The sequence below is a fragment of the Delphinus delphis genome, chromosome 15 (genome assembly GCF_949987515.2).
Source record: "Delphinus delphis chromosome 15, mDelDel1.2, whole genome shotgun sequence".
Taxonomy (NCBI): Eukaryota; Metazoa; Chordata; class Mammalia; order Artiodactyla; family Delphinidae; genus Delphinus; species Delphinus delphis.
Genome location: NC_082697.1, coordinates 13,680,123 through 13,703,960, shown reverse-complemented (window position 1 = coordinate 13,703,960; position 23,838 = coordinate 13,680,123). Strand labels below are relative to the sequence as shown.

Genomic DNA, 23,838 nt, shown 5'->3' with positions numbered 1-23,838 from the left:
CTTACACTAGCTGGTTTTAAAACTTGCTGTAAAGCTACAGGAATCAAGACAGGATTAAGGACCTACTGTATAGCACAGGGAACTCTGCTCAATATTCTGTAGTAACCTAAGTTATTATTCTGTTCCCCCTTAAGTGGGAAAAGAATTTGAAAAAAATAGATACGTGTATATGTATAACTGAATCACTTTGCTGTACACCTGAAAGTAACACAACATTGTTAATCAACTGTGCTCCGATATAAAATAAAAATTAATAAAAAAGACAGGATGGAATTGGTATAGGATAGATATCTCAGTGGAAAAGAATAGAGTCCAGAAATAAACTCTCACATCTATTGTCAATTAATTTTTTAAATTTTATTGAAGTATAGTTGATTTACAATGTTGTGTTAATTTCTGCTGTACAGCAAAGTGACTCAGTTATATATATACATATTCTTTTTCATATTCTTTTCCATTATGGTTTATCACAGGATGTTGAATATAGTTCCCTGTGCTATACAGTAGAGCCTTGTTGTTTATCAATTCTGTATATTGTCAATTAATTTTTGATAAAGCTTTCAAGTAATTCAGTGAGGGAAAGGATAAATTTTTACGGTTGTGTTAGAACAACTGGATAGCCATATGCAAAAAGATTAATTTAGACCCTTACCTCACACTGTACACAAAAATTAACTTACATTATTATGTAACTTATATAATAATTAACTTACATTATTACATTAACTTACATTATTATACATTATTATACATTAACTTACATATTATAACTTACAATTAACTTACATTATTACATTATATCATAGACCTAAATGTAAGACCCAAAACTATAAAATTTCTAGAAGAAAGAATCTTTATGACCTTGGGTTAGGCAGCAAAAGCAAGATTCATGATAAAAAATTGGTAACTAAAACTTTTGCTTTGCTTTTCAATAGACACCATTAAGAAAATGAAAAGACAAGCTACAGACTGGGAGATAATATTTGTAAATCATATGTCTGATAAAGAACTTGTTTCCAGAACCTATAAGGAACTCTTACAATTCAGTATTAAGAGGACAAGCCCAACTTTTTTTTTAGTGGGAAAAAGATTTGAATGGACCTTCATCAAAGAAGATGCATGACTGATAAACACATGAAAAGATGCCCAACATGGTTAGTCATTAGAGAAACGCTACTTAAAGCCAAAATGAGATACCACTGCACACCTACTAGAATGGCTATTGTCACAAAGACTGAACATACCAAGTGCTGGAAAACTGGAACTCTCTTCCATTGCTGGTGGGAATATAAAACACACATTGCTGGTAGGAATGGAGAATGGCACTGACACGTTGGAAGACAGTTTGGTCATTTCTTTTTTTTTTTTTTTTTTTTGGCTGTGCCACACAGCTTGTAAGATCTTATTTCCCTGACTGGGGATTGAACCTGGGCCCTCAGCAGTGAAAGTGCAGAGTCCTAACCACTGGACTGCCAGGGAATTCCCTTTGTTGTTTGTTTGGGCTTTTTTTGGGTTTTGTTTTTTTGTGTTTTGGGTTTTCTTTTTAGTTTGGCCATTTCTTAAAAAGTGAAATATACTCTTACCACATGACTCCACAATCTTACTCCTAGGGATCCTCCCAAGAGAAATGGAAACATATATCCACACGGGACTTGTATGCAAATAATTATAGCAGCATTATCCATAATAGCCAAAAATGGGATGTGGTCCATCCATAGCATGGAATACTATTCAGCAATAAAAAGGAATACATTCCTAACGCATATTACAACATGGATGAACTTCTAAAGCGTGATGCTAAGGGAAGGAGGCCAGACACAAATTTATGTTGTAATGATCCTGTTTCTAAGAAATATCTAGAAAAGGCAAACTCTAGAATAAGCAACAGGTCAACTGCTGCCTGAGGCTGGGGATGGGAGTGGGGGTTGACTGCAGACAAGCAGAGGGCACTTTGGGGGTGATGGAAATGTTCTAAAACTTCATCGTGGTGACGGCTGCACAATTATAGCGATTTACTTTAAAAAGGAAATTTACTTTAAAAAGTGACATTTTTACAATGGAGGAATTGTATAGTATATAAATGGTATAGCATATAATGGTATAGTATTATATCCCAAAAAACAGTTCTAAAAAGAAGCAGCAACGACAGTCTAGAGTCACGTTGGAAACGCAGACTTGAGCCAGACTGCCCAGGTTCCAGCCCCAGCGGCTGTCACTCACTGTCTCCGTTGCCTTGAGCACGCTACTTAACCTTTTTCTCCGCTCACTTTCCCCGTGAGAAGCCCTGACACACGAGCTCACTGCTGTTATTGCTGTCACCGCCCTCTTCTTTCTCCGGGCTCCTGCTCCATTGACCCTTTTGCTCTTTCTTTAACCTGTCAAGCTAATCCCTACCTCAGGGTCTTTGACCTCAGTGTCTGTGAATACTCTTCCCCCCGGATGTTTCCATCACTGGCTTCCTCTTATCATTCCTGGCTCAGCTCAAATGTCATCTCAGAGGTCTTCCCTGACCACCCTACCTGAAATGACACCACACTCATTCATTCATTTACTCATTCATTCACTAAGTAGCATCTTCTAGTAGTAGTAGTAATAGTAGTAGTAGTAGTATCACTTTTATCCCCATTTTACAGGTGGGACAACTGAAGCTCAAAGAGGAGAAGTCATTACACTCATTCATTTAATTCAAAACATAATTATTACCACCTTACACTCTTTAGAATGGCTACAATTTAAAAAAAAAACAGAAAATAAGTGTTGGCAAGGATGTGGAGAAATTGGAACCCTTGCTCACTGTTGGTGGGAATGTAAAATGATGCAACCACTGTGGAAAAACAGTATGGCGGGTCCTCAAAAAGTTAAAAATAGAATTGCCAAATGACCCAGCAATTCTACTTCTGCGTATATACCCCAAAGAATTGAAAGCAGGGTCTCAAAGAGACATTTGTATACTTGTGTTCATAGCAACATTATTCACAACAGCAAAAGGGTAAGAGCAAACCAGTGGCCATCAGCAGATGAATGGATAAACAAAAATGGGATATATATACACTATGAAATACTATTCAGCCTTAAAAAGGAAGGAAATTCTGACACATGCTGTAACATGGATGAACCTTGAAGACATTATACTAAGTAAAATAAGCCAGTCACAAAAGGATAAATACTGTATGACTCCACTTATATGAGTTCCCTGGGGTAGCCAGATTCATAGAGACAAAAAGTAGAATGGTGGTTGCTAGGGGCCGAGGGGAGGGGGTGAAATGGGACTTACTGTTTAATGGGCACGTGGTTCTAGTTTTGCCAGATGAAAAAGGTTCTAGAGGTGGATGGTGGTGACGGTTGCACAACGTTGTGAATGTACTTAAGGCCACTTAATACACTTAAAAGTGGTTAAAATGATAAAAAATAGACGAACAGCAAGGTCCTACTGTACAGCACAGGGAACTATATTCAACATCTTGTAATAAGCTATGATGGAAAATAATCTGAAAAAGAATAGATACATACATGTGTAACTGAATCATTTTGCTGTACACCTAAAACACAACATTGTAAATTAACTATACTTCATTTTTAAAAAAAATGGTTAAAAGGGTAAATTTCATGTTATGTACATTTACAATTTTTTTAAATAAGTTTTAAAACATAATTATCAAGTACCAGAAACTGTGTTGGGTGCACTCTCATTTATTTCTCACCAGGATCCTTTGAAGGTGTTATTTATATTTTATTCATTAATATTATTAATTAAAATATTATTCACGTCGTTCATTAATTCGTTGAGAGAACTGAGGTTCAGAGAGGTTGCCAGAGTCACAGGTTCCATCCCAACCTGTCGGAGGACCTCAAAGACCCCACCTTTCTGCTGTGTCTTTCTCCTCCATGTCCCTCTCTGACTGTAAAAAACCTCATCTGTCCCTCCTTCCTGCAGGCACAGCAGGGATCTATCAAGGAGCAAATGGACTGACCAACGCAGCTGGCTTTGGAACTGTGCACCAGGTAGGCAGAGCTCCCCACCCTTAAATAGTCCTTTTAAATCCAGGTACGCAGAGAACCCCCTTGTACCTATGAGCCCTACCAGAAACCGTGTCTCTGATTCCCTGGATTTGGAGAACACAGGGGCCAGACTGTACCAACAGCCATTGGAAAGATACAGTGTAGAGGCAGAGAAATTGGAATTGCTGGCAGATTTCCAAGATGACATGGGCTGCGTCATATGTTCCATCTTGATCTGAGTCTAAGACACCCATTGACTGTTGAATCTGGGATGGATGGATGCAATAACCTGTGGTCTTTCACCAGACCCCAGGCTTCTCCAGGGTGAAATTATATCTTCTTCACCTCTGCGTCCCAGTGTCGAGTGCCCGACACAGAGTGGGAGCTTTATAAATGCTTGTTAGATTGAATTTAGTCAGCGCCGTGAAGATGGATGCATGCTGGCTAATAGTCTGAGTCTCTTGGTTTCACTTAGAGAGTGAATTAAGAATTAACCCGCTAAAGGTGGACGGGAACTCTGTGCACTATTGGTGCACCTTTCCTGTAAGAAGCTTCCGTGAGCTGCTTGCAGGGTGGAGAAGCACTGCTCTGTGGTGGGGCCGAACATTTGAAACAATGACTGTTGTCGGGGAACTGGACGATCTGGTCGGTTTAAGCAAAGCTTGATAAAGAAGATCGGCATTCTTCACTTTCATCTCCAGGACTCCCTCATGGGAGAGTCTGGATCCCTAATGCTGTGTAGGCGCCACTGTTTGCACAACACCCCCTCCCCCACCGTGAACCTAAAATGTCACCTAGTCTCCGGGGTATGTGTATGTGGTCTTTATTACTCATTCATTTGTTCACTAATTTTTCCAGTATTTATTGAGTGCCCATATGTGCCCCGCACAGCCGTGACCAAGACGGATGCTGTCAGGGCCATGTGCATGTCCCTCAGGGTGCACCTGTTGACCTCTAGCTGCCAGGCTCTGCACCCCTGGGCCCAAGGGTGTTTTCTGGAATCAATGTATACAGCAGGCAGGAAGTGCCAGGGAATTAAGTGTTCCCTGGGAGCAGCTCTCAAGCAAAGACTGGCTGGACTTGGTATATAAATACCCCAGCTCCCTTGCCCCTTGGGAGAGATCTTTCTGAGATGTGTTTTCTACCACCCTAGCATCTCCCTGGTAGAATTCAGCTCCAGTTCCCACTGGAGAAGCCCCTGTGCTGGCTGCCTTCCCTTCTCCCCTTTGCTGTCTCGCTTCCCCACTCCCCAGCTGGTCTCTCCTTCACGCCCCAAATCCGCTACTTGCACTTGAATCCTTGTCTTGGAGATCTGCTTCTAGGGAAAGCCCCTAGAGCTTTTATTCTATAAAGAGCCCCTAGAGCTTTTATTTTTATAAAAGCCCTCATAGAGCTTTTATTTTAATAGTGGGGAGACAGGGACAGGCACAACAGACCCAGCCCGGGAGGCCCCTTACCCACATCAGCCTGACAGCCTTCCTCGTGGGTTTCCCTCTCCAGGACTATCCTTCCTACCCCGGCTTCCCACAGAGCCAGTACTCCCAGTATTACAGCTCGTCCTACAGCCCTCCTTACGTCCCGGCCGGCAGCATCTGCTCCTCTCCCCTCTCCACGTCCACCTACGTCCTGCAGGAGGAACCTCACAACGTCCCCAGCCAGAGTTCTGAGTCGCTTGGCGGTAAGTACAGTCACTGTCGTGTGGTCATTCCTGGCTGTGGTCTGAGCTCTTATATGAAGTATGGACTGGACATAGGTCCCAGCTGTAAAGAACCAGTCACCCAAGAGCTAACTTCATCTTTTGTTGGCTTTTCTTTGTGTGTGTGTGTGTGTGTGTGTGTGTGTGTGTGTGTGTGTATTTAATTGCACCCATGTTTAAAAGTTACAGATTTTTACCTAAAAATTCTAATGTCTGCCTTCTCTTGAAAGACGATCTGGTCACCCTAGGTCCACATTATTAAGTCACAGTGCTTGTCTGGAGCTGAGTAATGTCTGCCCCATTCAGACAGGGTACACACGACTCCACATCCAGGCCCCTTGGTGATGTACATCACTGTGCGACTAACTCGCCAGCCTACGGATTCATTCATTCGTTCCGTAAATCTGCTACGCACGTGTCTTCTCTTTCATGAGATGATTTAAGCTCATCACCACTAAATAACATGACAGCCATAAATTAGAACATCCTATGAGAGTAGATATCATTGCATTTTATTCTTTTTTTCTGAAACCTCCTGTTTCTGGGGCTTTGTAGAAGCTGAACGAGCATGATGGTTTGTGAACGTTCATTCAATAAATATTTATTGGTTGATGGCTAGAGAAAGAACAATAGTGAAGACTCACCTCTTTGTTCCTGAAGTTCTGGTGCAGCTGCTGCTTTTAGCCCTTGTATTTTCCATCAGTTGGGGATGAGTTAGATAATATTGGTTTGGTGACAAATGGAGACAATGTGGCCAAGCATTTTTTTTTTTTTTTTTTTTTTTTTGCGGTACGTGGGCCTCTCACTGTTGTGGCCTCTCCCGTTGTGGAGCACAGGCTCCGGATGCGCAGGCTCAGCGGCCATGGCTCACGGGCCCAGCTGCTCCGCGGCATGTGGGATCTTCCCGGACCGGGGCACGAACCCGTGTCCCCTGCATCGGCAAGCGGACTCCCAACCACTGCGCCACCAGGGAAGCCCTGGCCAAGCATTTTTAAGTCAACTTTGAAGGATGTTTAGGGTTTGAGCATTGATTTTGGTCATTGTGACCTCATCCCAGAGTATAGAATAAATGCCTAATACCCACATTCCAATTTCCAAATTGCTGCCTTGGAAGAGTATGAAGTGTAACAAACTTTTCTTTGTCATAATCCTGAATTATCTTTGCCCATCCTGCTTTCCACAATGTGGCCTCTCCACACTGGTTTCAGAAATGAAATATAAGCAGGAAATCTTCCAATAGATGCTACTATCTATCTATAATTTGATGGTGAACTGGATTCCAAAGACTTACTTCCCAAGAATTTGGGTTATGTGGGAAGGTCGTTTTTGTTCCCCATCAGGAGTGAACATAAAGGCTCATTGTGTCATTGAAATTTTTCTTTATTGTTTCCCCCTGTTCTTCATCTATCCCCTGGTCTAAGGTTCAACAATAAGTGGTTGAGATGGTTTTTACTGTGTGTCTAACAAGCTCACATAAAATCTAATGACATAAATAATTGTCAGCTATAACCGAGGTCTCTTGCCTCTTCTCCCCAGTGTCCGTTATAAAGGAACGGCATTTAAGCATACTCGTTTGCCCACGCACACAGGCACACGCTTATGCACTCTCTTAAAATTTCCCATAAAAACTCCACTTTTGAAATTATCCAGGATCTGCTTGAGTGGTTGGTTCCAAATTCCAGAGGCTCAAGAGGTTTATATCTTACCGACAGATCATGCTCACTCTTTGCGTTGCCCGGATATGGTATCCTAATGCTCTTCTCCTCCCTGGCCCCCAGCCCTGCCACAGCACCATCTGCATCGACATGCATTAACAGTTACATTAAGCCCCAACAATTTGCAGATGATTGCAGGGCAGTTCGCTGATGGAGAGGGCAAAATCTGAACATCTGACGTTACTCAAGAGAAAAGACAAATCAGTAGTGATTGCTTGAGGACTTTTTTCTTTTTAAGCTTTTAAGTATGTTACAAATTATCTAAAAAGAAGTTGTAGTATATTTTAAATTTCTTAGATCTTCTCCCTCAGTCAACAGAAGGAGGAATTTTTTTTAATCTCTCAAGAAGAAACTTACAAGGTTCTTTCATGCAATTTGGCAACATCTAACAAAATTGAAAATGCATGTACTCTTTAACCCAGTTATTCTACTTCTAGAAACTTATCCTAAAGATAAATTCCCACATAGGTACAAAGACTTAAATTAAAAGAATATTTTTTGAGCATTGCCATAGCAAAAGACTGAAAACAACGTAAATAGCCATTAATAGGAGTCAGGTTAAATAAATGATGGCGTATCCACCACTGGCACACTATACATCTGTTAAAAAGAATAAGTAAGCTAGTTATATCTTCACTAATATGGATCTCTCTTTGAGCTATTGTGATATGTGGAAAACTATGATAGTGGCAGAACTATGTGCATAATATGATCCTGGAGTTTTTTTTCAATATAAGTATAGTTTAATACCCATATTTGCATAGGAAATTTCTGGAAGGATGCAAAAAAACTGTTAACAGTCATTTTCTCTAGGGAGGAAACTAGAGGGAAAAGACTTGATGTAACAGACAATAGGCCACTCCACTTAACAGCAAAATTCACATTTTTTCACGTGCACATGAAACATTTACCAAAATAGACATATCCTGGGCCATAAATCATGAAGTCTCATTACATTTAAAAGGTTTCAAGGCATACAAAATATGTTCTCTGAAAACAGTGGAATTAAATTAGAAATAAATAGCAAGAAGATTTTCGAAAAATTCTCAAATATTCAGAAACAAAATAGCACACTTCGAAATAACCCATGTGTGATGGTTAATTTTACGTGTCAACTGTCCAGGCTATGGGATGCCCAGACAGCTGGTTAAACATTATTTCTGGGTGTGTCTGTGAGAGTGTCTCCAGAAAACACTGGTATTTGAATCAGTAGACTGAGTAAAGGAGATGGCCCCCACCAATGAGGGCAGGCATCATTTAAATCCAATGAGGGCTCATCTTACAGAACAAAAAGGCAGAGGAAGAGTGATCTCTCTCTCTCTTTTATTAAGCTGTGACATTCATCTTTTCCTGAGACATTGGGGCTTCTCGTTCTAAGCCTTTGGACTCCAAGACTTACATCAGTGGGGGCCCCTTTCTTATCCCCCACCCCTGGATCTCAGGCCTTCAGGCTCAGACTAGGAGTTACACCATTGGCTCCCCTTGTTCTCAGGTCTTTAGACTCAGACCAAATTATACCACCAGTTTTCCTGGTTCTCCAGCTTGCAAGTGGCAAATTGTGGGACTTTTTGGCCTCTGTAACTGCATGAGTCAATTCCTATAATAACTCTCCATATATATAAATAAACACACACACACATATGTGTGTGTGTGTGTGTGTGTGTGTATATACACACACACACACACACACACACACACACACACACATATGTTCTGTTTCTCTGGAGAACCCTGGCTAGTACACCACAAGTCAAAGGAAAAATCAAAGGTGAATTTAAAAGTATTTTGAACCTAATAAAAATGAAAACACAGCGTATCAAAATTTATGGAATGTCACTAACACAGTACTTAAAGGGAAATTTGTGGCACTAAATCCCTATATTAGAAAAGAAGAAAGGTTTTAAACCAAGCACCTTATCTTTCACCTTAAGAAACTAGAAAAAGAAAGGCAAACTACACCCAGAGTACGTAGAGGACAGGAAATAACAAAGATCAGAATGGAAATCAATAAAATCTGAAAACAGAAAAACAGTAGAGAAAATCATTGAAACCAAAACTTGGTTCTTTGAGAAGACCAATAAAATTGATAATACTCTACACAAGCTGATATGGGGAAAAAAGAAAAGATATAAATTACCAATAAAATGAGAGGTGACATCACTACAGACCCTACAGATATTAGAAGGCTAACAATGCAATAGTCAACAACTTAGATGAAATGAAGAAATTCCTTGTGGGACAAAAACTTCTGAAGCTTGTTCAAGAAGAAATAGGCCTATATCTACTAAATAAACTGAAATTTTTTTGTTAAAAATGTTCCCACAAAGAAATTGCCAGGCCTAAATGTCTTCACTGATTAATTCTACCAAACATTTAAGTAAGATATATCAGTTCTACATTAATTCTTCAGGAAAATTGAAGAGGAAGGGATACTTCCGAACTCATTCTATGAGGAATGCATTACCCTGATGCCAAAACTAGGCAAAGACATTAAAAGAAAACAACAGACCAATATTTCTCATAAACGTAGATACAAAATTTCTAGACACAATGTTAGCAAATTAGCCCAACTGTATATTAAAGGATACTATATCATGACTAAGTGGGGTTTATCTTAATGATGCAAAGTTGGTTTAAAATTTGAAAATTAATGTAATTCACCATATTAAGTAACTTGAAAGAAAAAAAAGAGATTATCTCAACATAGGCACAGAAAAACATTTGACAAAATCTATCATTTGTTTCTGATAAAAATTCCAAATTAGCGGTAGAAAGGAACTTCCTTTATCAGAAAAAGGCATGCAGTGGACTGAATTTTTATATCCCTCCCCCCACAATTTATGTGTTGAAGATCTAATCCCCAGTGTAATGGTATTTGGAGGTGGGGGTATTTGTGAAGTAATTAGGTCATAAGGGTGGAGTCCTCAAAGTGGAATTAGTGCCCTAATAAGAAGAGGTACAAGAGAGATGATATCTCTCTGTCTCCCCACCATGTGTGGAGACAGCAAAAAGACATCCATCTGAAAACAAGAAGAGGACTCTCACCAGGAACCAAACTGGCCAGAGCCTTGATCTTGAACTTTGCAGCCTCCAGAACTGTGAGAAATAAATCTCTATTGTTTAAGCCACCCAGTCTGTGGTATTTTTTTTTATAGCAGCCTAAACTGACTAAAATAGGACAGCTACAAAAAACCTACAGCTACCCCCCCAGGACCAGAAACAAGACAAGGATGTTGCGGCAGGTGGGCTACTTAGTTGTGGCTCGTGGGTTCCTTAGTTTTGGCTTGCCGGCTCCTTAGTTGTGGCATGCGGACTCTTAGTTGCGGCATGCATGTGGGATCTAGTTCCCGGACCCGGGATCAAATCCAGGCCCCCTGCATTGGGAGCACAGAGTCTTATCCACTGCAGCACCAGGGAAGTCCCTACGTTTGACTTTTTAAGAAACTCCTAAATTGTTTTCCAAAGTGGTTGTACCATTTCACATTCCCACCAGCAGGGTTGAGGGAGATCCAGTTGCTCTGCAACCTTGCCAGCCTTTGCTATGGTCAGTCTTTATAATTATAGCCTTTCTAGGGGGTATGTAGTAGTATCTCACTGATGATTTAATTTGCATTTCTCTAATGACTAATACTCAGCATCTTAATCATGTGCTTTTTTCGCCATGCCTATATCTTCTTTGGTGAAACGTTTGTTCAAGTACTTTGCCCATTTCTTTATTGGGTTACTTGTTTTCTTATTATTGGTTTTGAGAGTTTTAAAAAATATATTCTGGATGGTTAATTTTATGTCAACTTGACTGGGCCAAGGGAGGCCCAGATAGCTAGTAAAACATTATTTCTGGGTGTGTCTGTGAGGGGTATCTCCAGAAGAGATTAGCATTTGAATCAGTAGGCTGAGTAGAGAAGATCTGCCCTAACCAATGTGGGTGGGCGTCATCCAATCCATTGAGAGCCCAAATAAAACAAAAAGGCATAGGAAGGGCAAATTCTCTCTCTTCTTGAGCTGGGACATTCATCTCCTGCCCTCAGACATTGGAACTCCCCATTCTTGGGCCTTCTGTCTCAGACCGAATTATAATATTGGTTTTTCTGGTTCTCCAGCTTGTGCAAGGCAGATTGTGGGACTTCTTGGCCTCCATAGCCACATGAGTCAATTCTTATAATAAATCTCTATCTATATCATCTATATCTATCTGTCTATATCTACGTCTATATCCTACTGCTTCTATTTCCCTGGAGACCTCTAACTAATACAACTTACTTTATCATATATATGTTTTGCAATTATATTCTTCTGGACTGTGACTTGTCTTTTCATTCTCCTAATAGTGCCTTTTGAAGAGCAAAAGTTTTAAATTTTCATGAAGTCCAATTTATATCAAATATTTTTTCCTTTTGGATCATGATTTTAGTGTTGTATATGAGAATCCTTTGCCTAACCCAAAAGCACAAAGATTTTCTCCTTTTTTCTTATATAAGTTTTATATTTAGGTCTGTGCTCTATTTTGTGTTAATTTTTGTATGTCATGTGAGGTATGTACTGAAGTACAGTTTTTTCTGGATATAGATATCCAGTCGTTTTAGCATCTTTTGTTGAGAAGACTATCCTTTATTGCTTTTGAATCTTTGTCAAAAACATTCATATACATGTGGTTTATTTCTGCACTCTCTATGCTGGTCCACGGATCCACTAACCTACTGGTCTAGTCTATCTTTATGTCAATACCATACTGTCTTGATGACTGCAGCTTTGTAATAAGTCTTAAAGTCAGGTAGTGTTAGTATTCTAATTTTGTTTTTCTATATCAGAGCTGTTAAGGCTATTCTAGGTCCTTTGTGCTTCCATATGAAGTTCAGGATCAACTTGGCAGTTTCTACAAAAAAAAAAAGCCTGGGATGTTGACAGAGGCTGTGTTTGATCAGTTTGTAGAGAATTGATATCTTAACAATAGTAAGTCTTCTGCCCTGTGAATGAGATACATCTCTTCATTTACTGAAGTCTTCTTTAACCTCTCCCAGCAGTGTTTTGTAGTTTTAGGGGTACAAGTATTGCACATCTTTTGTCACATTTATCCCTAAATATTTCATACTTTTCGATGCTACTGTAAATGGCATTTAAAAATATTCTGTTTCCTGCTGCTTGTTGTTAGCATATAAAAATACACTTGGTCAACCAAATAAATATTTTTTTTAAAAAAAGGTCAAACGTAGACTTACCATATATCCTGGTAATCATGCTCTCTCATAAGAAGAAAGCTTTTGTCTATACAAAGACTGATGAGTGACTGTTCATAAAAGCTTTATTTAGTCCAGCCAAAAACTAGAATCAACCCAAATGTCCATCCCCAGGTGAACAGGTGAACAAATGGTGATACATCCACACAATAGAATGGTACTCAGCAACACAAAGGAAGGAACTATTGATATACATGACAACATGGATTGAATCTCAGAACAGTTATGCTGGCTGAAAGAAGCCAGACGTGTGTGTGTGTGTGTGTGTGTGTGTGTGTGTGCGCGCGTGTGTGTACACGCATACGGAGTGATGCCATTTATTTAAAACTCTAAAAAATATAAACTAATTTATAGTGAAAGAAAGCAAATCCATGGTTGCCTGGGCGGGAAGCAGGAGGAAGAGACTATAAAGGAATTACAAGGAAACGCTTGGGTGCTGGATTTGTTCATTATCTTGATTGTGGTGATGGTTTCATAGGTGTGACCATATGTCAAAACTTACCAAACTGTGTGCTCTAAGTATGTGTGGTTTATTGTATGTCAATTACACCTCCATACAGTTGTTAAAATAAAGAAGTAAAAACATTAAAAAGGGAGAAATAAAAAGAGGGAAATGACTCCAAGAAAGATTCCTATAAATTGCTCTAGCATGTGTGCCTCTGACTTTGGCCTTGAATTTTGACCCTTCATTCTCAAGAATGTATATGGTCAGAAAGGGCTGCTTTTTTTTGGCACCCCTAATAAATTGACTCTACATAACACTTTATTGGGACATTTTGTAGGTAGCTGGTGTTTCCTCCTCTTTTTCATATTTGCCTGGATTTTAATGGGGCCAACAAGTGTTTTCTAAGCCTCCCTAGCCTTAGAACTACCTAGTGAATCAGGATAAACTTTATTTATGACTCTTAAGCATCTGTGAATTTATTTAGTGCCTGTTCCTCACCCTCCAAAAGAAAGTCTTTGCTAGTTTGATGTTTGGGAATCTCTAAGGCTGTATCCTAAAAATTTGGGGGAGTTGGAGACAGCCCAACAGTTCTGACAACTCAGAATCACATCTTTTCTTATTATGTCCTGAGTCGGCTAAGCAGTTTTATAAATATTAAACAAAAAAAAAATTCAGTCCCTTGGGTTTTGGAGGGAAATATTCCTTCCAGGGTAGGAAAAAAATTAGTCCATTGCCAAGCATTTTTATACAAAAGCATTTTCCCCCCGATGATCCAAGAACTGGCAATTATGGAAGGAGAGATGGAGTCCGCAGGGTACATTTGGGAGCTAAAACGAGCAGCTGTAAGATGAGAGCGGGATGGAACGTCCTCTAAGGTTCCATGCTGGTTTACAGTTCTGTCACTCTAGTGACAAGGGCGGGCCCAAATGTTACTTCTGCCTCTACCACTAATTTGTAGGGTAACAACAGGAGTACATCATCTCACTAAGCCTCAGTTCCCTTGTTAGTTAAATAAAGATGATAAAGTCTAATAAGATGTATTTAAAACTTCTGTGCTTAAAAAACAACACAACTTGGATGCTGGCTTTGGGAACTGAGTGCTGGGAACAAGTGCTGCCCACTTGTTCATTCAGGATTATTAGACAATTGCCCAAGGGCAGGACCCTGGCAGCCTCTCGGTACACTGTGTCCGGAAACACCACCTCGATGAGAAGCCACAGGTGCCCACCCTCGGCCCTGCACCTTCTCACTGATCCCCATGTGTATGTAGGTGTAGTCAAGCCAGAACACAATTTAAATCATTTACTGGCATCTCCTAATTGCCAGCCCTGTGCTGGACGCTTTTGCCTATATAACCTCAAGTTGACAAATTTCTGAACAAGTAAAGCTTAAATGACTGGCTTTTAGTAGAGAAAGTGGAGCAAGAAAGTAGAGAAAGTGACAAATTTCTGAACAAGTAAAGCTTAAATGACTGGCTTTTAGTAGAGAAAGTGGAGCAAGCCGCCTAGGGATAGGAACCTAGAGAATTCTCCCCACACACGCCCCTTTCACCCCAAGGGAGGGATCTCTTAAAGGTAGAAGAGTTTGATGCCCAGCTACATACATATGTATATATATATATACGTTATTTTCTTCCTTCTGTTTGTCTAGGAATTCTCAGGCTTTAGGATATATAGACAATTGTAAACACAAAACTCCATTCACTGGAATTGTAGCTCCCCAGCTGCCCCTGCCCTCACTTCTCTCAGATCCCTGCTCGGCTGTCCCCTTATCCATGAGGCCTCCCCTATGCATGGCACAGGGAGATCAGCTGGGTGCTTTGTGACCACCTAGAGGGGTGGGATAGGGAGGGTGGGAGGGAGACACAAGAGGGAGGGGCTATGGGGATATAGGCATACATGTAGCTGATTCACTTTATTGTACAGCAGAAACTAACACAACATTGTAAAGCAGTTATACTCCAATAAAGATGTAAAACAAACAAACAAAAAAATTAGTAACCTCCCAGCACTCCTGCACTCTTAGCCGATTTGTCAATTCTCTATAACATATGTCCCCATCTGGCATATTATATACTTACTTGTCTGTCTAATGTGTCTCTCCTCTCTCTAGAATTTAAGTGCTATGGAACCAGTGCCTGGAACCATACCTACTCAGTAAATCTTTGCTGGGTGTATGAATGATTATGAACGGGCAGTTTAAGGCATTTTCAAGAGTAATTTTGATTCTACGTGATCTTTGCCTTCGCTGCTGCCTTGGGGACCTCCCACTCTGGAGTTAGATGGTTCTGGTGTAATAGCTCGTGGGAGGACACACTCAGCCAAGCCTCTGATACGTCTGCCCTTCCCTCTCCTACGCCAGGTGAATATAACACGCACAATGGACCTTCCACGCCAGCCAAAGAGGGAGACGCAGACAGGCCGCACCGGGCCTCTGACGGGAAGCTCCGAGGCCGGTCTAAGCGGAGCAGTGACCCCTCCCCAGCAGGCGACAATGAGATTGAGGTAACTCAGAGGCTTCTGCCTGACTTGGTGAATGTCATCTCCACACGTGGCCGGAACAGGAGGCGTCGGGCAGAGTTCTGTCTGGGGGAGAATGGCCCTGTGTGTTCACAAAGTGCAGAACAGAGAAAAGGGCCCTTGGTGGAAAGGAGGGAAGAATTCGGTTGGTCACACGGAAGCACCGTTGACTGGCCAGGCTAGGAAAAGTGACCCTAGAGATGGTAAAGATGGGTGATTCTCAAATGTGAGCCACAACAACATCACCTGGGGGCCTGCGAAAACCCAGACGGCTGGGGCCACCCCCCAGAGTTTCCAATTCAGTAGATCTGGGGCGGGGCCTGAGAATTCACATTTCCAACAAATTCCTAGACAATGCTGATGTGCATTGGGCAGCACACTTTGAGAGCCTCCAGTAAAGATGACATTGGACAGTGGACCTTCCCCACTGGGTTAGAGTGATTCTTAACCTTGGCTACATGATAGAATCACCTGGGATGCTTTTTAAAATTCAGATGCCCAGGCCCCATCCCAGACTAATTAACTAGACATTTCAGGGAGTTCTGAAAGTTCCCCTAGTGATTCTACTATGACTTAGATATTTATCTACCTGAAGACAGGAGGCTGGCTCAAATAAGTTTGCATCATTTCTGTAATTCTGAGTTTCTCGGTGGTTCTCCATCTGGGCTGCACATGAGAATCTCCTGGGAATTTTGAGAAACCTTCATTCTCAAGCCCAGATCAATTAAATCAGATTCCCTGGGGGTGGGACCCAGGTGTCAGTATGTTTAAGCTCCCTAGGTGATTCCAGTGCAGCCCAGACTGAGAGCTACTGGTCTAAGGGATGCGCCCATCTTTATTATAATAAAGCAAGTGTGGAGTTATCGGTCAGGCACTGACATTTTCCCAAGCAAACAAACAAAAAAGAACAGCATGCATGAAAGATGGGGAAGACCACTAGAAGGGACAGAGGCAAGATGGATGCCCCCAAAACAGACGGAAGCAACTGTTACCTATCAAGGGAGAAAAATGGGCACACGCACGAGTTCGTACTTGTTTGCAAAAGGCAGTCATTTTGCTGGCTTGAGTGTGCCATGGGTGTACATGGGTAGTACTGGCAAAGCTTGAGTCACTGTCAAGATATCCAAATGCAGCATCATCACATCCCTATTGATAATCCTGTACAAATTATGTAGCAGCTACAAAGGTCAGCTGGCAAACTCAGATAAGCTAAGAAATACCATTTTCATCACTTCCTTAAAATCTGTGTCGTTTTGACTCTGAGTCCCCACCCACCGGGGTGGTAGGAAATTCCATTTCATTAATGGGGCCTTTCCCCTCCCAGAATTAGATGAGAATCTCAGGGTTCAAGTGGTCTCAGAAAACAGAATCATAGCCTCTTGTCCATTGTGGCTTGGTGACTGCTCCCTTTTTCATTGTCAGTACCTGCAGTGGTCACTGAAAGTCCAGCTGTTCTCTGGGGTTTCCATGCCATATGTTGAGCATAGACATCCTTGTTGAGAGTGAGAACATTGGAGTATTAGCTGCGATCCTTCGGTTGCAAGCAACAGAAACCAATTCTGGTCACTCAAGCGAAAAAGGATCTACTGGGAGGGAACAGCATGGAGAGGAAGTGATACAACCAAGGTTAGAAAGAATAGTAACAAAGACCACGCTGGGGAATCTGGGGAACCTTCAGGGTGCCGTCCCCTTCTGGAGAGCGAGATATTTGAGATTCTAGCGCCATGTCACTTGATGTCCGATTCCAAGGAGGCAGCATCCCGTTGGCCTGGCCTGGATCCTCATGCCCCTGATTGAGAGTCTCACCGAGATAGCACACAAAGGGGAAAGAAAACCGAGATGCTCCTTCTAAGAAGGAGTTGGATGCTGGGGACCCCAACAACAAATGGCCAATACCAAGACACTTGACATTTAGCCAGTATTCACTGGTAGGGCTGTACTAGCTAACCAGCGTCACTAGTAGGGCTCTGCTAGTCAGCCAGTATTCACTAAGAGAGCAGTAGCAGTTGTTTGTGGCTGGTGTCTGTTCCGATCATCCTAGAAAGTGTTAAATATTTTGAACATCACACTCGTCCCCTACACTTGGTATACACAGCCATCTCTTCTGTGAGCTCGACTGCCCTCGGGACCTGCCAGAGAGCAAGTATTCCCACTGCTTATGGGACTCTTCTCAGTCCAGAGGATTCTGTTCTTGCTTTTTCTCTAATTCTTAAAGCCACCACCTTCTAAAACCAAGGAGACTTGGCACAAGCCCTTCAGGGGGATTAGGCCTTGGCACAAGGCTAGAAGAAAATTTACTCACTCCTGATCACGCTTGCTTTCTGCCTTCCCAGATGCCTGAGGATTTTCTACCAGCTTGAAGTTGCAGAGCTATAGAAATCCTGGAGAGCAACACGTACTTTAATATTTTTTTAAAATGTATTCAATCACCTGACGTGGTTTCTGCTCTTGGTAGGGGACAGTGGGGGTGGAGAGACATTTTTCCATTAAGCTGAGAAGGGGGTGGGGGGGCGTGGAAGGATTATGGGGTGATATTATTCTGGAAACATCTGCTTCTTGATTCCAGAGTAAGTACCACTGGGCAGGAACAGTTGAAAAGGTGTGAGCTGTGTTTCACCGCCGTGCTCAATAACAGCACAGAGGTTTTGCATGGGTCACACCTCTTAAGTCTTTGGCACCGTTGCTGATGGCTGCAGCCCACGAGAGAGAAATTAGGTAGAGAAGTGGAAAGGAGGAAAATTCTGAGTATGTATTAGTTAAAATCCCTCGACTGCAGGTGCCAGAAACCAACTTGAGCTGGCTTAAGTGAAAAAGCAGAGTTTATTTTAAGGATACAGGGATTCTCTTAGAACCCAAGAGCCAAGGGTACAGCAAGTGTCAGCAAGATACTGGAACCAGAAGGTAGGAGGGGCAAGGAGACGCATTTACACCTTCTCTCCCTATGTTCCACAGTGTAGGTGCTAGAATCCCCAAGCGGTAGTGTCTTTTCAGTGGGCACGACTCTCCTCCAGGCCCCTCACTCTACTTCTGACTAAAACCAAGTCCTGCAAAAGTGTTGGGTCGTGTTTCCATCTCTCACCCCTCTGTTCCTCTCTCTCTGCAAACTAGTCTTCCCTGTCCTTCAGATCACATTGCTACCAACAGCCACCCAAAGACAATGAATTTCTTTTCAGGTCTCAATTTTGAGCTCCCAAGGAAAGGCCTCTGACCCAGCTGGGGTTAGGGGCCCACCCCTGGCCCAAACCCTGGTGGGCTTAAGAGTTAGGGTCACGAGCAGAGTGTCCACCAGGAACAGTATACCCACTGAGAATCTAACACAGAGAGATAGAATGGGGGACTAGTGGGGAAGAGGGACAGACCCTCTTCAGAGAGGATATAGTCAGTAAATTAAGGAGTCTGCATTAAATTTGAAATTACTTGATTTTTTTAAAGAATTCTCTTACCAAAATTTCTAAGTTTAACTGATCCAGCCTAGTTAGTTCAGATGAATTAGGACTTGGCATATTTAAACCCCAGAAGCTCTCTTCAAAAACAGTGGTTTTCAAACTTTTTTTTTTACCATGACCCATAATAAGAACAATACTTATTATCATGACCCAGCATTTACATACACATAAATGTAAAAGATCAACAAATTCACAAAATAATATTCACTAAAAATTGTTTCTGAATGAATAAGTAAAAACTTATGGCTGTCTAATTATCTTAAATGAATCATTTCCATGTAAAAATGGACTTTGGCAAGGAGTTGGGCCAGTGGCGTGAATTGGGAGATGCCAAGATGGACACGAGGCAAAAAAAAAAAAAAAAAGAAATTCACAAAATAATATTCACGTCTATTAATTTTTTTGAAAACCTGTATTAATTGACCTTTTTCCTTCTAGATACTACCTTTCTCTTTACTTTTAAAGGCATTACAAATGTGTAAATACAACCACTGACCCCCAGAGAGTTTTCCAAGGTGGCCCATTCAAGATGGTAGACTGAGTAGGTGCCTTTGTTGCCCCCAACACCAGCTACATCACGCAGGCCTTTTGTTTTTAAAAATAATGATCACCAGAAAAACTTACGAAAACCAGCATATAAAAAATTGAGGCCAAGATAAATGAATAGGATAAACTATGAAAGGTAATTTAAGAAACAGAAAAGATCTTAGAAAAATTCTGATTGGTTTTCTTATAAAGATTCAAGGAGGTCTTGTATCCACGAGAAAAGAAGTGCAGGCTATTGGGAAAGGAACACTCAGAGACAAAGTAAAAGCTACTGTAAATTTTTAAATGATAGTGAGAATCAAAAGTTTCATAGAAGGGTGGGCTTCCCTGATGGCGCAGTGGTTGAGAGTCTGCCTGCCAGTGCAGGAGACACGGGTTCGAGCCCTGGTCTGGGAAGATCCCACATGCCGCGGAGCAACTGGGCCCGTGAGCCACAACTACTGAGCCTATGCGTCTGGAGCTTGTGTTCCACAACAAGAGAGGCCGCGTCAGTGAGAGGCCCGCACACGGCGATGAAGAGTGGCCCCCGCTCGCCGCAACTAGAGAAAGCCCACGCACAGAAACGAAGACCCGACACAGCCATAAATAAATAAATAAATAAACTTTTTTTAAAAAAAGTTTCATAGAAGGGTTGGAAGAGAAAGTTAAAGAAATCTCTGAGAACATAGATCAAAAAGACCAAATTACAGAACACTGTTTTTAAAGGATAAGCAATATCAATCCAAAAGATCTAGTTTGTCTATTGGGAATTCCAGAAAGATGTAACAATGGGAAAGATTGGAGGACATTATTTAAAGAAATAGGCTTGAGAAATGTTTGAGTGCTGAACAGTATGAATGAAAAAAGACAACACCTAGATATATCCTCATGGGATTTGAGGATGCCAAGTATAAAGAAAAGAGCCTAAAAAAATCCAAAGAGAAAAAAAGTAAAACCTGTAAAGAGCTGAGGATCAGTGAAACATCAGACTTCTCATTAATCATGCTTGACACAAGATAGATTCTTTCAAAGATCTAGAGGGCATTATTTTCCAATTGGAATTCTGCACCCAGAGGAACCTTAGAGCAAAATAAAGACATGATCAGATTAGCAAAAATGCAGGAAGGTTACTTTCCATGCTCCTTTCAGAAGAAGTAACTTAAGGATGTACTCAAGCAAAACAAGGAAGAAAACCAAGAAAGAGACTTGGGATCCAGAAAACAGTGGATCTGACCCAGAAATGCAGTAAAGGGAAGTTTCAGGATGCTAGCTATGTAACAAGCCTGAAGATGATCCAGTCCACATTGGAACATTCTGTCACAGAGGAAGAACATCTTTGATACAGAGGGTGTGGCTGAATTTGAAATTCTACTGAAGGCATGTTATTGGAAACAAGAAAAGAATTAAAGCAATTAATAAGCTCCAGCAAAAACAGAAAGTTATTCCAAACAGGCGTGATTCCTATGAACAAACTGAGATATGGCACGATTTTAATCAGGATGGAGTATAAGAAAGGAGAATACACATGACCTTGGTGGTAGGAACAGTCTCCTTAAAGTGGCTCTGGAGCTATGACATTAGATACATAGAGAAGGAAGTGAAATCCTAGCACATGACTTTGCTCTGCAGTGAACAGTAATCACAAGATGTACATAAATGCTCTATACTGGTTACCAACTTTTAAAATCAACATATAGACAGAGCACAGAAGTCTTAAGTACAGTTATAAAACCCAAAGCACAAACCAGTTTATCCACATTGACAATGCAAAAGTGAGGCTAAAGGTCAGCTCTTCAAGAGGCAAGGAGGTAGTGGGAACGGGTAGGGACACCAGTGTCCATATTTTCCATATTGGGTTTGCTGTTTTAGCCAAGAGAAAGTGTCCAGTGCTGATGGGAATTGGAAATAGAGGGGTTTGCATATGTGAAAAATATAAAATTCTGGAGAAATGGGGGAGATTTACCATGAGCTAAACCCTCATCTTTCCCGTTGCCCAGTCAAAAGATATTGTTTAAAGTTGGCAAATCAATAAGTAAAGGTGTTATTTAGAGTTATAAAGGTAATCAGCAGAATTGCTAAAAACAGAAATGTTTAGAAGTAGCTGGGCTTACGGTGAGCAGTGAACGTAAAATGGTAGTATTTCATTTTGTCAAATGAGTTCTACGATTTTTATTGCTTTTGGACTGAACTCCTCTTTTGAGCTTTTATGTGAAAGGCAAGAACAGGCGTCTTGGTTCTGGCATCTATGGGTTGATAGGAACCCAAAAACTTGGCCATCAGAATATATTTTACACAGCTGAGGTTGAATGGGGACTCGAGGATACATGCGTGAGTCACATGTTTTATAACTTAAAGATAATGTTTTTCAAGACATATTTTTCCTCCCAGGGAATTAATTTCTGCAGACATTAAGTCAAATGCAAGCAAGTGCATTTGTCTCCATTCTCTCCCTCTCTTTCATCACAGCGTGTGTTCGTGTGGGACTTGGATGAGACAATAATTATTTTTCACTCCTTACTCACGGGGACTTTTGCCTCCAGATACGGGAAGGTAAGAATCCATTTTGCCTCCTTTTTTTTTTTTTTTCCAACGTGACAGTCTGTCCAGCTGGTTTGTCTTGGGAATTGCGAGGGCAGTTCATAGGACGGCGTCTCCAACAAGCTGCCCCTTTGCGTCAGCCGGGCTTTGGAAGGCCTATGGAATCTTCCCTTGACATGTGAAATTTTAATTAGCTTCTCCCATTGTCTCCCATGCCTTTTCTTCCAACACGTGAAACATTCAACATCCACTTGATAGGATATAGGCTTGTAGTCTTCGGCTGTCTCCCTCCTCCTAAGAGGGCTAGGAGGTGCTTCGGCCAAACCCAGTAATCCTAGCTGAAAAACGAGGTAAAGTACTTTTCTTCTTCCCTGTTGTTTATTTTAGTGTCTCCGGCAGATGAATTTAATTTTCCTTCCATTTTTCTGAGACAAGGGGGAGGCATCTTGTCAGCTCCAGCATGGATCTTAGCAACAGCTTTGCAAATGTATCACCGACAAATTATGTCGGGGAGCCATCCAGTTAGAGTTCCGGGCAGATGCTGTCCGTTGACCGGTGGTCCATGCAAGAAATGTCAAAACGCCCTTAAAAATGCAAAAATGAACCCAACCACTGAAACCCAAACCCTGCCGATCCCATGGGCTTTGTATCAAACCACATGCGGGTGCTCCAGACGTCTGCCGTCTCTTCGAGGAGACAGGTAGAGGTGGCAGGGCGCGGCTTTAGGGGACAGATGCACCGTCGGCTCATCCGAGGTAAGCGACCTATTGGCAGCTGCTTCCACACACGAGTGGGAACCATGAGACACACCAGCGCCTGGAAAATATTTCTGTTTCTGTTTAGAGCCCAGGAATATGATTTGACATCACCTCATGGCTTTTCCAGCTGCTCGTGTTTTTTATGAGGGTTATAACAAGCTGGATGTGTAATTAGCAAGATAGATTTATCGTCTGCCGTTATGTTGTAAAGAATATAAAAATGGTGTTGGTGGTGCAGAAATCTCTTGCCGAGGAGGAATGCCGTTAATGTGTCTAGCAGTGCCTGCGGGAAATCCGGCATGCGTTTTTGGAGTGTGCACGGCTTAGGTAAAGGATGGCAGAGTCCAGAGCTGCTGAAAGCACCAGAGCAGACTTGGCAGCTAGGGCAAAACAGCAGGGCTTTCCCAAAGGGGCTGCAGTAGTGAGTTGCCCACCCAGGCTGGGTGTTCTATGGTTTTTAACCACCCCCAATAAAGCCACCGGCCCCCCAAGAACCATTCCTTCACTCTTCTTACCCTTTGAGAAGTTCCACAGCTTCATGCAACAATTCAGTTCCCATGGATTGCGTAGGGCTTTGTAATCTAGGCTAAGATTTTTGTGTCTGTGTCTCACTACCACTCTTTAAACCAAGTTACAGGCTCGTTCAAGACAGGGACAAAGCCCAGAGCTCTGTTCTGGGCCCCATGGCACCTGGTCCATGTCACTTATCACCAGCCAGCTCTCTCCAATCCCATCACCTAATCCCAGCCACCTTCCCCTCCAGCTGTCTGGTCTCCACTCTTGCCCTTGCCAGCCCCCTACAGAGGGGTCATCCTAAAATACAAGCCTGGTCTCTCTTCTACTGAAAAATCATCAGTGGCTTCCCCATTGACAAACCCTAAGCCCAGCCTCCAAGGCCCTCCATGAGCTGGCTCCTGCCCTACTCTCCAGCCCTGTTTTCTCTTACTTGTCCTGAGTTGCTTT

The 23,838-nt window shown here is 41.8% G+C and overlaps 1 protein-coding gene across 2 annotated transcripts in view; it reads left to right on the top strand.

Annotated features, from left to right (window-relative positions):
- The window catches only part of EYA2 (EYA transcriptional coactivator and phosphatase 2), a 174,889-nt gene that overhangs the window by 79,510 nt on the left and 71,541 nt on the right, over positions 1-23,838 (top strand). For both annotated transcript variants that reach the window (XM_069541444.1, XM_060032674.1), the window contains exons 5-8: positions 3,935-4,002; positions 5,500-5,677; positions 15,451-15,593; positions 22,046-22,129. In XM_069541444.1, the coding sequence (XP_069397545.1) occupies positions 3,935-4,002; positions 5,500-5,677; positions 15,451-15,593; positions 22,046-22,129 (473 nt within the window). The remainder of the gene's footprint in view (positions 1-3,934; positions 4,003-5,499; positions 5,678-15,450; positions 15,594-22,045; positions 22,130-23,838) is intronic.